Genomic DNA, 12581 nt, shown 5'->3' with positions numbered 1-12581 from the left:
GGTGTTGCCCCGGGACGTCAATGCGCAGGCTAGGAAAGAATTGAGGTGTAGCTGGTTTAATTCCTGCTATGGATCCAGACTCGGGCTGGCAATTCGTGGGGCCACAGCGCCAGGGTAGCCGGGTGCAACTGCGCTATGTTCAATAGGCGGTGCTCGGGTCGAGTTCGGCTCTTACTGGAGGATCGAGGGCATGCTGGAAGGTCAGATGTCGAGACAGATGAGCGTGAAGGACGAAAGGACAAAGAGCAAGAAACTGCAGAGAGGGGGTTTAGGAAAAAGAAAGTGGACGGCTGAGCAATAAGTTCAAGGAGAGTGAGTGAGTGGTAGAGGAATGTCGGTGGCAGCGAACTTGAAGACCACGGTGAATGGCCTTGGATTAAGTTAATTGGACTCCCAGCACAGGCCTTAAACTCCTACTGGAGGCAGCCAGACACTCAGAGCGGCAACTGTGGAGGGCGGGCGAGGGGTGCCCTCGTTGGGGGGTCGACGCTGGCGGCACTGGTGGCACGTTCTGGGTAAAGCCCGCTAAGGCAGCTAAAGGGCAAGTGGATTGAGGCCGTCCATTTGCAGCTCCCGTTCGCCTGTGGCTGGTGACGGTGTCAAACTCATTGGCTCCTTAGCTGCTAATTACGCATGGTCTACACTTTTACCTGAGACTCCTGCTTGGAGCTTACCGACTGGCTGTGAAATTGGCCGCTGGGCTGGTCGCATGCACCTTTGCAGCTCCCTCCAGCCATACGAGCCGACCATGCTCATCCATCCCAAACCTATGTTTGCACCGATCCAATGATGCCTGTGGCCTGAGTTCCTGTCCTCCTGTGCCCTCACTACCTTTGGTTCCTTCTCTGAGATCCAGCGGCTGCAGGTACTACTACTGCTCCTAAGGCCGTGCTCCCGGTCTCTGTGGTCTTCTGTGCCTTGCCCTGATATCCGGTCGACAACCCGCCTCCTTGGGTTCCACTGCCATGACTGCAAGTCGATCTGCTTGTTCCGAGATTTTTCGACCCGGCGGGGATATTGAGCGATGTGCTGTCCTCCACACTCTCTGACATCTGAGCTGCGAAGAAAACCAAACTCACAAATCTCCTCCTTTTCCGTGTCGGGTGCGGTAATCGGTGACCAGCCAAAGCGGTCTTCTTGAATCTGGGGAAGAATAACTACCGGCACAACTGGTGCCTCCCTAAAACAGTGTAGCTTTCACGGTGTCAGACCAGGAACCGGGCAGTGGGCACCGAAAGATACACTATGTAAACCATGATTAACTAAATGTCTGCCCTCTGACCTCATCCCAGACCTTATTGTTGCCCGCATTGAAGAGGACAACGGTCGTTGGTTTGATCGAGGGGAAACCCCCTGATCCAGGTTCAAACGGACATAACTTGCAGATCAAGTTATATTGGGTGCATATGCTCTGGAAGTATAAGTTCGGAAGATCGAACAGCCAGCAGGAGAATATGTCCAAGAACAAAAAAGGAAGGAACATCTTCGGCTCCCACATCCGAATTTGAAAATGGTCATGGAGAACTAAGTCTCGGGATTGACATCCCTCAGGATTGTCGTGCGACAAAGACTCGGGGGATGTTGTCGCCTGCCGTCGTGTCTCTGTCGGCGGCAGATACGGAGTACATATTCTGCAAAAAGTCTTTGTGTGAGCCAAGAAAGTCTCTACAGCACCAGCGTCAGGCTGGGAGCAGGCTGAACAGTCATTTTCTGGCACAGGCGTATAACCTGTACAACCTGTGCGTGGTCGATGTCTTGCTGGGGAAGAAATGTTTGTGTCTCGAATCGACTCAGCTCTAGATTTTGCGGTCTGTGCTCTGTATATTTCCATGCGTTCAGTGACTGTTGAGTAGGAGAGTGCGCAGTAGCAGGAGAATCGGTATTCTCTATCAAGCCGATCTCCTGTGGGCTTTCATATCCACTGTATGGAGTCGTAGCTGAAATTGCACTATGATATCCCCTTACAAATTACAGTAGGGGCAGCCGTTCTCGGATGAAATCTCAGAACAAGCATTCAGGTTTCCCCTGATTTAACAAGATCGGCTGAACTCATAGTCGTGCACATCAGATATCCAGCTCCAGCACCATGGGCACGGAGTATCTCGTAGAGATTGTGTGCTCCTCATTGGGACAGGGACAGGAGGAAGACGCTGAGTGGATCACATTGTCACTGAACCAGACCGGAGAAAAAGTCATGGTCAACACCGATTATCTCTGGGCGCCACACCAACCACATGTTCCTGCCATTGATTCCCAGCTCTTCCAAGATGCGTCGCCGACGTCATTGCCCGTGAAAAGTGCCCACCGAGCCCACCATTGCATAGCTCGTCCGGGCCGCCAGTCCCTAAACAGCTTAACTAATAGCCCCCTCAGTGCCTTCGGTGTCCCCCAAAGGCTCCCAAGCACAAGGGGTGCATGTGTGCAGTGGGCAAAGGTGCTGTGGCCCAGGCATAGGGATTGGGGATTGCGCATTTTGCGCATGCCGCTCCCCACCTTTATCATTTGGTATCCTGGTTATCCTGGTCGCATGCGGTGGGCTTCTAGCCAAGCTGATTGCACCATGTTGCCTGGTGCTTGCTTCTGGCGAATCGCACCTGCTGGCGGCAACGCATGTCTTGCAAATAACCACAGTTCGATCTTGCCCTGCGACCTGCGACTTGCTGCATGAAGCTGCATTTCCGTCCACTGCCACCCAGAAATACATCCATAGTGCCGCGGGCTTTGGGCTCGGTAGTCCCCAAGCATTGTCCACGTCGCAAAGTCCGGGCCATGATACCTCCCCGTCGCCATTTCAACTTGGTGCTTATCGTCGAATTGACGATCACTTTTCTCTTCATCTTACCCTCAACCTCGTTCTCATCCTAATTGAACGGCCCTCGTGCTCTCCTGGTCGCTCGTTTGTCTGTTCAAACTGTTCGAGGGGAGCTTTGTCGTCTTTACTCTGTTGCTGCTGTGAGACCATTACAGCCAGTTGTCACTTCGGAAAAAAGCTCCATTGCACATGCATGTGCATGCGGTCGTTACATCCCACCGTTAATTCTTCTTACCTTGCGGCATCATCACTCACTGTTCGGTCACACGGCCACACACGGACGAGCTCCCTCCCTCCCTGGCACTGCCTCTCAGATCTATGATCGATTGTTAAAACGCTCTCCACTCCAAGTCCCTCGCCAGCAACCATGCCCTTCTTCAAAGAACTGCGCCGACGGTCGAAAGCAAGTTTCCGAACCTCCGACTCCTCGACAGATTCCAATGGCACCGTGCCCACCGCGAAGTCGTCCTCTACTCTTAACTCCGCCCCCGGGAGTGCAACACCGCCTTCAACATATCACGCCAATGGCTCTTCTTACAACGTCTTGGGCACGGTCAAGAGCAGTGGCGACACTCCACCTCCGGTCCCTCAGCGACCCCATGTGACGGTGCCAAATTCCAATAGAAACAGTATGATAGTAAGTCTTGTGGAATAACCCTTGAGCGGACCGCGGCTGTGCGCTGACAAGACCAGACTCTATCTCCTTCCGGCTCTAATGGGACCATAAGAGTTCCTCCTCCGACCTCTGCGTATGCGCCTAAAATTACCTCAGTCATGGATAATTCAGTGGTACGTGCCGGTCCAATGATTTCGACTGGGCGGCGAGGCTTACAGACGGTGTACAGGTCTATCACAAAGTACTGTTGGTGAATGGAGAAATTGGCGATCCTTATCAGAAACCCATGGACGGCAATCTGACGGTCCATCACGACAAGGAGGGACAGGCGTTCCCTCCCACGAACTGGCCCGTATCCGACTCATACTTCAAAGCGCTGGTCTATCTCTCACCCGGCTGGAACCGAATTCGCTTTGACTTTACCTCCCCAAAATTGAGTCACTACAGCACTGGATCCGCGCCGACCATGCACACTTCGTATATGATGCTCAACTACCTCCCGTTGAATAGCGCCCCTCCTCTTCAGCTTGTCATCCTGGTTGGGAGGGATTCGCCCTGTACATATGACGCAGTTCCTCAGAGAATGCACAATGAGGGCAACGATCTGTCCATGGCCATCAAGAAATTTCGAATGGCCGCTCATCTGTGGCAGACATTCACTGCAGAACAAATGTACCGACACAAATTCGGCCGCAGATGTTTCAGGTTCGAGGAAGAATGGCAGACCGGTACACTGTCCATGCGAGATTGGGAAATGGGCATCATGAAGAATGAAGCCAGGATCCATGTCGTTCGGGCGGACAAGACTACTGCAGAGTTGCAGGATCTGCAATACGCGCAGCAACACTCACCCGCAGCCAAGAAAGGAGAGCTTTACTCAATTGCGGCGGATGCTGTCAAGAAGTATTTCAATATGAAGCCGGGACAAAAGCAGCACGTGGCGTGCCTCCTTCTTGATGCTCACTGGGATCCAGAAGCCGGAACAATTAGGGGTCATGCTGCTCTCGGTGGTACAGGGGATGACCTTGGCCTGGCCATTTTCGGCTCACACGCTCTTCAGAGCTATCCGTCTTGTATCGAGGAAGTCGTGCCCGCCTTCATGGACTGCACGCGGACGGACACCAAGTATGTGGCAAACGATTGCAATGAATCCGGAAGCAGCTGGGAAGCCGCCAACATTGGTATTGGCGCTCATCTGCATGAGGTCGGCCATCTTTTTGGGTGTCCGCACCAGGAAAACGGAGTCATGCTAAGAGACTATGTCCGATTGAACCGCACATTCTTGGTCAAAGAACCATACTCAACAAGAACAAAATCGCAAGGTCTCAAGGTCTGTCGCCAGGAAGACGAGTGCGGTTGGCATCGACTAGACGTGCTGCGTTTCCGATACCACCCTTGCTTCAGACTCCCGAGTGATGAGCCCCTCCCACAAGACGACAGTATTCAGTATTTTCCAGTTGGCAACGGACGTGTGATCTGTTCGGCCCCCTCAGGGATTTCATTTATTGAGATACGGACCGAGGGCGATGAGCTGTGCCGGCAATGGATCGACTTTACCAATGCTGATCCCCGACACAGCGCGACCCCCAGACAAATCACCGTGGCCGAGACTGACATCCGTGGACGTCTACCTGAAGACAAGAAGAAGGTCAAGCTGTCTTTGACGATCTTCTGTGGTAGTTCCCGAAGTGAAAAGATCGAAGATTTAGATGACCTCTTGTCGAAGAAATATATTGTGAACCTTCCACACGTCAAGCAGGCGCCGAAGCGCGATGAAGGCCTGACCATGAACGCGCTGAACAATGTTGTTGGGCTGAGCAAGTCCTTCGACTCTCGATTCGGTTTTCGAAGCAAGAAGCTCGGACAATCCCAGCTGGAAGGTTCGCAACCAGAGGAGCTGATCCTAGAAAGCATTCATCTCCAGACAAAACTTCTGACGTCGGTCAGAGTTTATCATGGATATGCACTGGACGGCATTGAATTCTGCTATGAAGACGGCCATAGTCAACTATTCGGTAAGAGGGGTGGGAAACCTGGCGGTGACGAATTCGTCCTTGGTAAGTCCGAGACGTCGAAGCGCGATATTCCAGAGGGCTAACATTCGCAGACACGCGTCGTGGCGAAACCATTCTCGGCTTTTATGTGCGTGCCGGGCTTTGGGTCGACGGTATTGAGATCTTGACCAGCACCGGCCGAAGATCGAGTGTTTTTGGGAATGCAACAGGTGGATCTGGGTAAGCCAAGGCGCTCCGTGTTCCTTCTATCTCCAGTCTTGTTCTAACCAGATGACAGACATACTTTGATGGCGCCCCGGGGGTACAGTCTTGCTGGGATTTCAGGAAGCTGTGGGCCGTGGATAGACGGTTTCCAGATTATTATCACACGCTAATGTCGTCTTGGAGACGATTGCACATTGACGACGAACACAGACCATACAATACCCTCCGACGGACGTCGACTTGCATGATTTCGAATGGGAATATCCCACACTTGCAACGGATGATAATCGTTTTGGATGGCGTGGCGATTAATCGATATTGTTTCATTTCGGCATCATACGGGATATTAATGTTGCTTCACGCCTTGTACAGAATGAACCCATCGGGAGGGACACAGTTAGCCAGGCATACGATGACGGCAAAAGAATACACACACGCACACAAAAAGGATCAATGGGGAACTATTCTACAATAATGAAGAGAAACGACATCCACCGGCTGGAGACGATCTCAACAGTGATTAGAGAGGCAGGCCATCACGTATGCACTCGTGGCGATGTACATGTTTGCAGCCCTGGAAGCAAGGGACGAAAACCGGCCACTCCGGCGGACCAAGAGCTATCCAACGACAAGGTGGCTCTATGTCTCGTGCACATGAGCTACTGACGGACGAGACAGACTGAGCACTGTCGAACCCAGGCTCGATTCTGCTTTTAGATAGATATTAATGGGAATTTCTAATGACCAAAAGTAAAGAGCGTTATGTGGTGACAGCCTTGCACCACGAAGCCCAGACATGTCGGGACTAGCTCAGCCTTGTTGAACTTCTCGGCTGATGCGAAACTAAAATCAGATCTGCACGCCTTTGTGACGTGTACGTTCGGACGCCCTGGCACCCTTGGGCACCATGCATCTTGCCGCCGGTGCCGGCACGATATCAACAACTTACACAGTCCCACAGCTGAGCTGCTTGTTTTGGCAGTTCAGAAAACTGCATCCACCCCACTCGCAGTCATCTCCGAAACCTAAGAAAGAACTATGACGCGATGATGGATGAAGGGCTCGGGTGTTCTCCTGAAGTTGAGGGTCGCACTGGACTCAATATTAACATCATCCGCTCGATGAATGAGTGCTAGACTAACTTTCCCACTGCTGCTTCCATGTGGCTATTATTCTTGTCGAAATTGAGAGATTCAGCAGTATGGGCGTACACAGTCTCTGCGTGGCAGGCCTGGCGTTGGCCAGCATAGCCATGGCCCAGAATGCCAGCTTGACTCAAGATAACACCATTTCCTCGGCTGGGCTCGTTTCCAATAACTCCAGGTTTGATACAATCCTACGGGTGGACAACGGGACTTACGGCCCTGCAGTCGAGGAAGTCCACTATTTCTACAAATACTGGCCGATTGGCATCGCAGTGTCCAGCACCTCGAGAATCTTTGTCTGCTACACCCGGGGGGACTACGACTATACCGTTGCGGAAGTCAACAGCACAACTTCAGAGACTCCTTTCCCGTCTGCCGACCTGAATTTGCCTGCTGATGCACTTAACACAACTTTCAATGGGATCGACTTTGGAAGTGCCAATTCCACCGGCTTGATCAGTGTGCAGGCTCTCTATATCACTCCTGCAACTTCTTCAGGCCGACCTGAGACGCTGTGGCTCTTGGACACAGGCCGGCCAACCATACAGTCCTCTTCTGGGAGCTACACCATGCCCTACGCACAACCAGGCGGGCCAAAAGTTGTGGGCGTCAATTTATCGAACAATACTGTCTATACAACCTACACGTTTCCATCCACTGTGCATTATCCCGACTCGTACATGAACGACATCCGCTTCGATCTGCGAGCCGGGTCCGAAGTGGCATACATTGTGGACTCCAGCAACGAAGGCCGCAATGGATTCATCATGCTGAATCTCACAGACGGCGCGTCCTGGCGGAGACTAACGCAACATCCATCTGTGCTGCGTACATACAACGCATTGCCGAGCTATCAAGGCCATCCATTCTACTACCGGAATCCGGGAATGAGCATCTCGCATCAACAAGAGGGTCTTGACGGGATCCAGATATCTCCCGACGGCGAATACATCTATTACTCGCCACTGACGTCGCAGAACCTCTACCGTGTTCCCACCGCTAACCTCCTGTTACAAGACAGCCAAAGCCCACTTGCTGAACAAGCAGCCTCCAACAATGTCTCATGGCTCGGGCAACGGGGAGGCGAGGCCAATGGCTTCGAGGGCGACAGTCACGGCCTGATCTACATGCTCATGCCCACGCACAATGCAATCTACTACTATGACCCTGCAGACCTGCAAGTTCATGGATTCATAAGAGACCCGAGGATCATCTGGCCCGATAGCGCGAGCATCGCAGAAGACGGGTACTTTTACGTGATCATCAACCAGTTGCCATATCAGGATGAGTGGAACAATGCTGTCAACCTGAGGCAGTTTCCGGGGGCAATACTAAGGGCCAAACTGTTGAATAATGCCACAAAGATTACCTCTTTGGTATAAAGGGCTTTGACATGGCCGCCTTAGGATCCTGCATAACACTTACGATTGGGGAAACAAGATGAAAATACGCACACCGTACTGAGAACAGCCCGTGGAGCCTCCAAAAGAAAACTGTATATAGGAGCAATAGTAATGAATTACTCTTGCTCATACCTGGCGATTTGACGTCTTCCATAAAATGGGCGATTAGTAATCGCAGGCATCCAAAGCGGGGATTTCAACTTCAACCTTCAACCTCCCATCATCATCATCAAACGCTCGCGACAGACTTGTTCAATCCCAATTCTTGTTGAGAGTTCAGTGGCCATTCATTACCACAACCTGCATTGTGTGGAATGTCGAAATGGGAACTAAAACTCCGCAGCATGAACATCGCAGAAACAATGGTACGTTGACATAGCTTTCCCTGACACACTCCAAGCACGAAATCCTGATGGTAGATTCCAAGGCGACTCGTCCAACTCAGATGTACCCTGTCGTGTCGGCGGCGAGCCCCGCGGCTCTCATATGTCCAGGGACGGAGATGGCTGTCTCGGAGACCTGGGGGGAGGTGATGGCGAGAGCGACGGCGAAGGCAATGGAGATGGTCAAGGAACCAGCCTAGGACCACCAGAGGCGCCCTTGACCACCGACGTAGGAGGTGCACAGAAGAAACGAAAGAAGCCCAAGAAGAAAAACAAGAAGAAGAATGGGACGGCGTCTGCGCCTGTCAAGCAATCGTCACCACCAAGAATCTTGTTGAGCGACCTCTTCGCAGCCGGCCACTATCCCCAGGGCGAGATGCAGAGCTACGCCGAATCATGTTCCGCAGCTGCTGAAGCCCGCTACGAAGCTCGTCGGCACTGGGAAGACGATCGGTTCCTCCAGAACTACCGGAAGGCCGCCGAGGTGCACCGGCAAACCCGACAGTGGCTACAAGAAAGCGTCAAGCCCGGACACACACTGCTGGAGGTGGCCGAAGGAATCGAGGATAGTGTGAGGGCGCTGCTCGGCCATGCCGGACTGGAGCCTGGAGACAGCCTCAAGGGAGGCATGGGTTTCCCGACGGGCCTCTGCCTCAACAATCAAGTCGCCCACTACACACCCAACCCGGGCCAGAAGGATGTCGTGCTCCGGCAACAAGACATCCTCACCGTAGATTTTGGTGTGCACAGCAACGGCTGGATCATCGACAGTGCCTTTACGATGGCCTTTGACCACACGTACGACAATCTCCTTGCAGCCGTCAAGGATGCCACCAACACGGGGATCAAGGTACCGAGCTCTCCTCCTCAACCGGTACGTACCAAGGGCCAGGACACTATGGCTAACAATGCCGTCAACAGACTGCCGGTATCGACGTGCGAATCAGCGACGTGAGCGCCGCCATCCAGGAGGCGATGGAGAGCTACGAGGTTGAAATCGGCGGCAAGACGTTCCCCGTCAAGCCAGTGCGGAATCTCTCAGCACACGATATCAAGCACTACCGCATCCATGGAGGGAAGTCCATCCCCTTTGTGAAGAACTCGGACCAGACCAAGATGGAGGAGGGCGAGATCTTCGCCATCGAGACATTCGGCACCACCGGGCGCGGTATCGTGATGGACGATGTAGGCCAGCCAGCTCCCCTCCTTTTTCCCCCTTCCTCCATGGTGTCATTCTATCTGCAAAGCAAGAAAAACTTTATACTGATTGACCCCAACTACTGCACCACCAGGTCGGAATATACGGTTACGGGCTGAACCACGACGCCCCACTGACGACATCTCTCCCCCTGGCCTCGGCCAGACGTCTGCACAAGACGATCCGCGAGAACTTCGGCACGCTGGTGTTCTGCCGTCGCTACCTCGAGCGACTGGGCGTGGAGAGGTACCTGGCTGGCGTAAGTGCATCAGGGTTTCTTCCCCCTCCTGGGAGGGAAGAAATCCCCGAGACCACCTCCATCCATGATGCTGACTGATACATCCCTGTGGCCTCCAGATGAACTCTCTCGTCTCTCACGGCATCGTGGACGCTCATGTGCCTCTGATGGATATTCCAGGCTCGTACTCGGCGCAGTTTGAACATGTAAGTCCATCCATTCCCTTTCATCCCCTAGCGACGTCTTCGTGTGCTATGGAAAACAACCCCAATGACGCCCAGACGCGAAAGGCTTACAATCAATTCTCTCACCCACACCCAGACTCTCCTCCTGCGCGAGACGCATAAAGAGATCCTAAGCCGTGGGGATGACTACTGAGCGACGCTCGCCCTCCCTCCCTCCGTTTTTTTGCAGGGGCGTGGCGTTCATGCAACATAGGTCTGTTCAAGGGACAACTCGGATGGTTTTGATCTTCTTTTCCCTTTGATGTACATATTCCCCCTTGGTGCTGGTTTTTTCCCCCTTTCCTCTCTCCCTCCTCAACGCTGGTGCTACATACCCACCAGACGGAAGGAAGCAGGAGAGGGGGTTTTTTCCCAGCCCCGTGACGTGAATGCGAAGGGGCAGTTTGTTGTTTGCTGTTTCTGTGGAGGGTGTGTGATTGGGCGTTTTCCCGAAGAGCTGACGGACCGTATTACATAGCTGAATCTAAATAGCTGGTGCGTATGTGTTCACGTTCAGAATAAGATGCCACCGAAGATCTGAGTGACAGACGTCGCCTGTATCATTCTTCTGGACTGGAGAAGTGGATGGTCAATGGTCGTTCGACTTGACCCCACCAGCGAGACGTTACACGAGCCCGAACGCATGTGTGGGGATGGTCAACGACGGACTAGGGCTTCTGGCCAAGATCATATACTGCGTCAAACAACGCTCTATGGCAGACTCAATATGTGATTGTGCTCCGAAGGAGGCAAGTGAATAGGAAGGTCGCTGGATTTGTGATGGCAATAGGTTCATGATTGAGGTACAGCACAAATTCGAGATATTAAATCAAGCAGCGGCGGACCCCTCCCTACCTTGACATCAATGCCTTAGACAATCCGTCACCCGCCAGGACGGCAACCTGTCTCAAGGCAACCTGTGTCGTCCTCTCGGCCTCACAGCTGGCGTGGCAATCGCTTACCTTGGCTGTTGAGCCAGATAGACAATGCGAATCCGTGCTGTAGGCGGTTCAGAAGGCATTCTTTGGGCATCAAAAGTACGACCGGAACTGGAAACCTCACCGCTTCAGCTGTTTGTCGACCGCCAACACCAGATACCCGTCCCGATGGCACAAAGGATTGATGGAGGGCAGCTCGGACTCGTCGCGGACAAATCGACATCTTGCAGACGAACCAAGGTGGTAGGGCGAGAGCAAAACACTGCGAGGCGGCCAGCCGACCAGCATATTGCTCTTCCTTGCCCACCCAAGGGTTCAACCGAGTTCGCGAGAGTGGGATCAAGACTGGGTCCAAGCGACCCCCTTGGCCGTCTCGACAATGCTGCGAAAGATTAATTAAAAAAAAAGTAAAAATCTCGAACTCACAAGAACCTGGCCAAGACAGTCGTGGCCCTTCACAATCTCGAGGATATCCACAGAAACGAGCAAGCCGTTGGTAGGTGGCATTCTGGCTTTGTGATCAGAACGTTCTCCACTGCTCAACGGAACGGACAACCGCCTCGTCCTGGCCGAAGATTCGATAGAGAGTGGCCTGAGGAACGCGGCAAGTTTCGCCTACTGACTTTCCGTGTCTTCCAATCTTCTGGTCGTCGTAATCGCTGGAGGTTAGTTCAATTCGATTCGCGAGCCGCTTGAGGGTCTTCCACAAGCCAAACGTTGAGGCCATGTCCCTCTTCCGAAATCGTACCAGTCTTAAGGTTACTCGAATCTCGTAAAAAGTCCCTGTGAACGCGTACCTCTATATCTTCCGGCCAGCATCTAGACCCGTGAGATGTCCTTCAGGCGGTTCGAGCCCCAGTGTTCAGCCACAGTGGCGAGGTCGCAGCGACGTCGATCTCCCTCACTTTCGGAAAGATTTTCATTTTTTGTGGCGCACAGAGTGTGGCGTCCCGTTACACCATCGTGGTCCCTTTGAAAGGCCTCTAGACTTTTGTGCCCTCCCGTGCCTCCTTGGCACACACCTTCGGATGGCGCGGTCTTTGTTCTCCAGGCTTTCCCGTTGGCGCACAACATTGTCGTCCACAAGAATCTTTTCTTTTCTTCAAGGAGGCGAATCTCAAACGTCGTCGCCGGGAAACCGTTGCCGGGCAGGGAAGGAAATTCTGTTCAGCCCGCAAAACTGCGGTCTAAATCGTAGTGGTCATTCCAGTATGATGGCCGTTTCTGGAACATCGGCAAGTACGAGGTATACTTTGTCCGAAGCTCATTTACCAAATCAACAGTCCCGGTCCTGGTATTTCGGAGAATATTCGAAGTGGCCTGTGCAATTTCCAAACGAAATTTTTGGCCTCCCAGCGTCCGGGAACGACTCCGCGGCAACGCTGAGTCCGCGGTATGACCAAAA

The 12581-nt window shown here is 52.9% G+C and overlaps 3 protein-coding genes across 3 annotated transcripts; all 3 read left to right on the top strand.

The window, feature by feature from the left end:
* Nucleotides 1–3179: 3179 nt before the first annotated feature.
* On the top strand, nt 3180–5717 carry AYL99_06139 (hypothetical protein; the record flags this gene model as incomplete). The annotated part of the gene is made up of 5 exons (XM_018837649.1): nt 3180–3449; nt 3506–3601; nt 3658–5485; nt 5536–5662; nt 5714–5717. The coding sequence occupies 5 exons, from the start codon at nt 3180–3182 to the stop codon at nt 5715–5717; spliced, it is 2325 nt and encodes a 774-aa protein (XP_018692209.1).
* Nucleotides 5718–6848: 1131 nt separating this feature from the next.
* AYL99_06138 (hypothetical protein) lies at nt 6849–8174 on the top strand (the record flags this gene model as incomplete). Its single annotated transcript, XM_018837648.1, has 1 exon — nt 6849–8174. The coding sequence occupies one exon, from the start codon at nt 6849–6851 to the stop codon at nt 8172–8174; it is 1326 nt and encodes a 441-aa protein (XP_018692208.1).
* Nucleotides 8175–8517: 343 nt separating this feature from the next.
* Nucleotides 8518–10392, top strand: AYL99_06137 (methionine aminopeptidase 2-1; the record flags this gene model as incomplete). The annotated part of the gene is made up of 6 exons (XM_018837647.1): nt 8518–8560; nt 8623–9452; nt 9500–9763; nt 9871–10035; nt 10134–10220; nt 10336–10392. 6 exons carry the CDS (start codon nt 8518–8520, stop codon nt 10390–10392), a joined length of 1446 nt encoding a protein of 481 aa, XP_018692207.1.
* Between the last annotated feature and the right edge of the window lie 2189 nt (nt 10393–12581).

The sequence above is a fragment of the Fonsecaea erecta genome (assembly GCF_001651985.1).
Source record: "Fonsecaea erecta strain CBS 125763 chromosome Unknown Scaff5, whole genome shotgun sequence".
Classification (NCBI taxonomy): Eukaryota; Fungi; Ascomycota; class Eurotiomycetes; order Chaetothyriales; family Herpotrichiellaceae; genus Fonsecaea; species Fonsecaea erecta.
The sequence above is the reverse complement of the archived record's forward strand: the minus strand, read 5'-3'. Positions and strand labels throughout refer to the sequence as shown.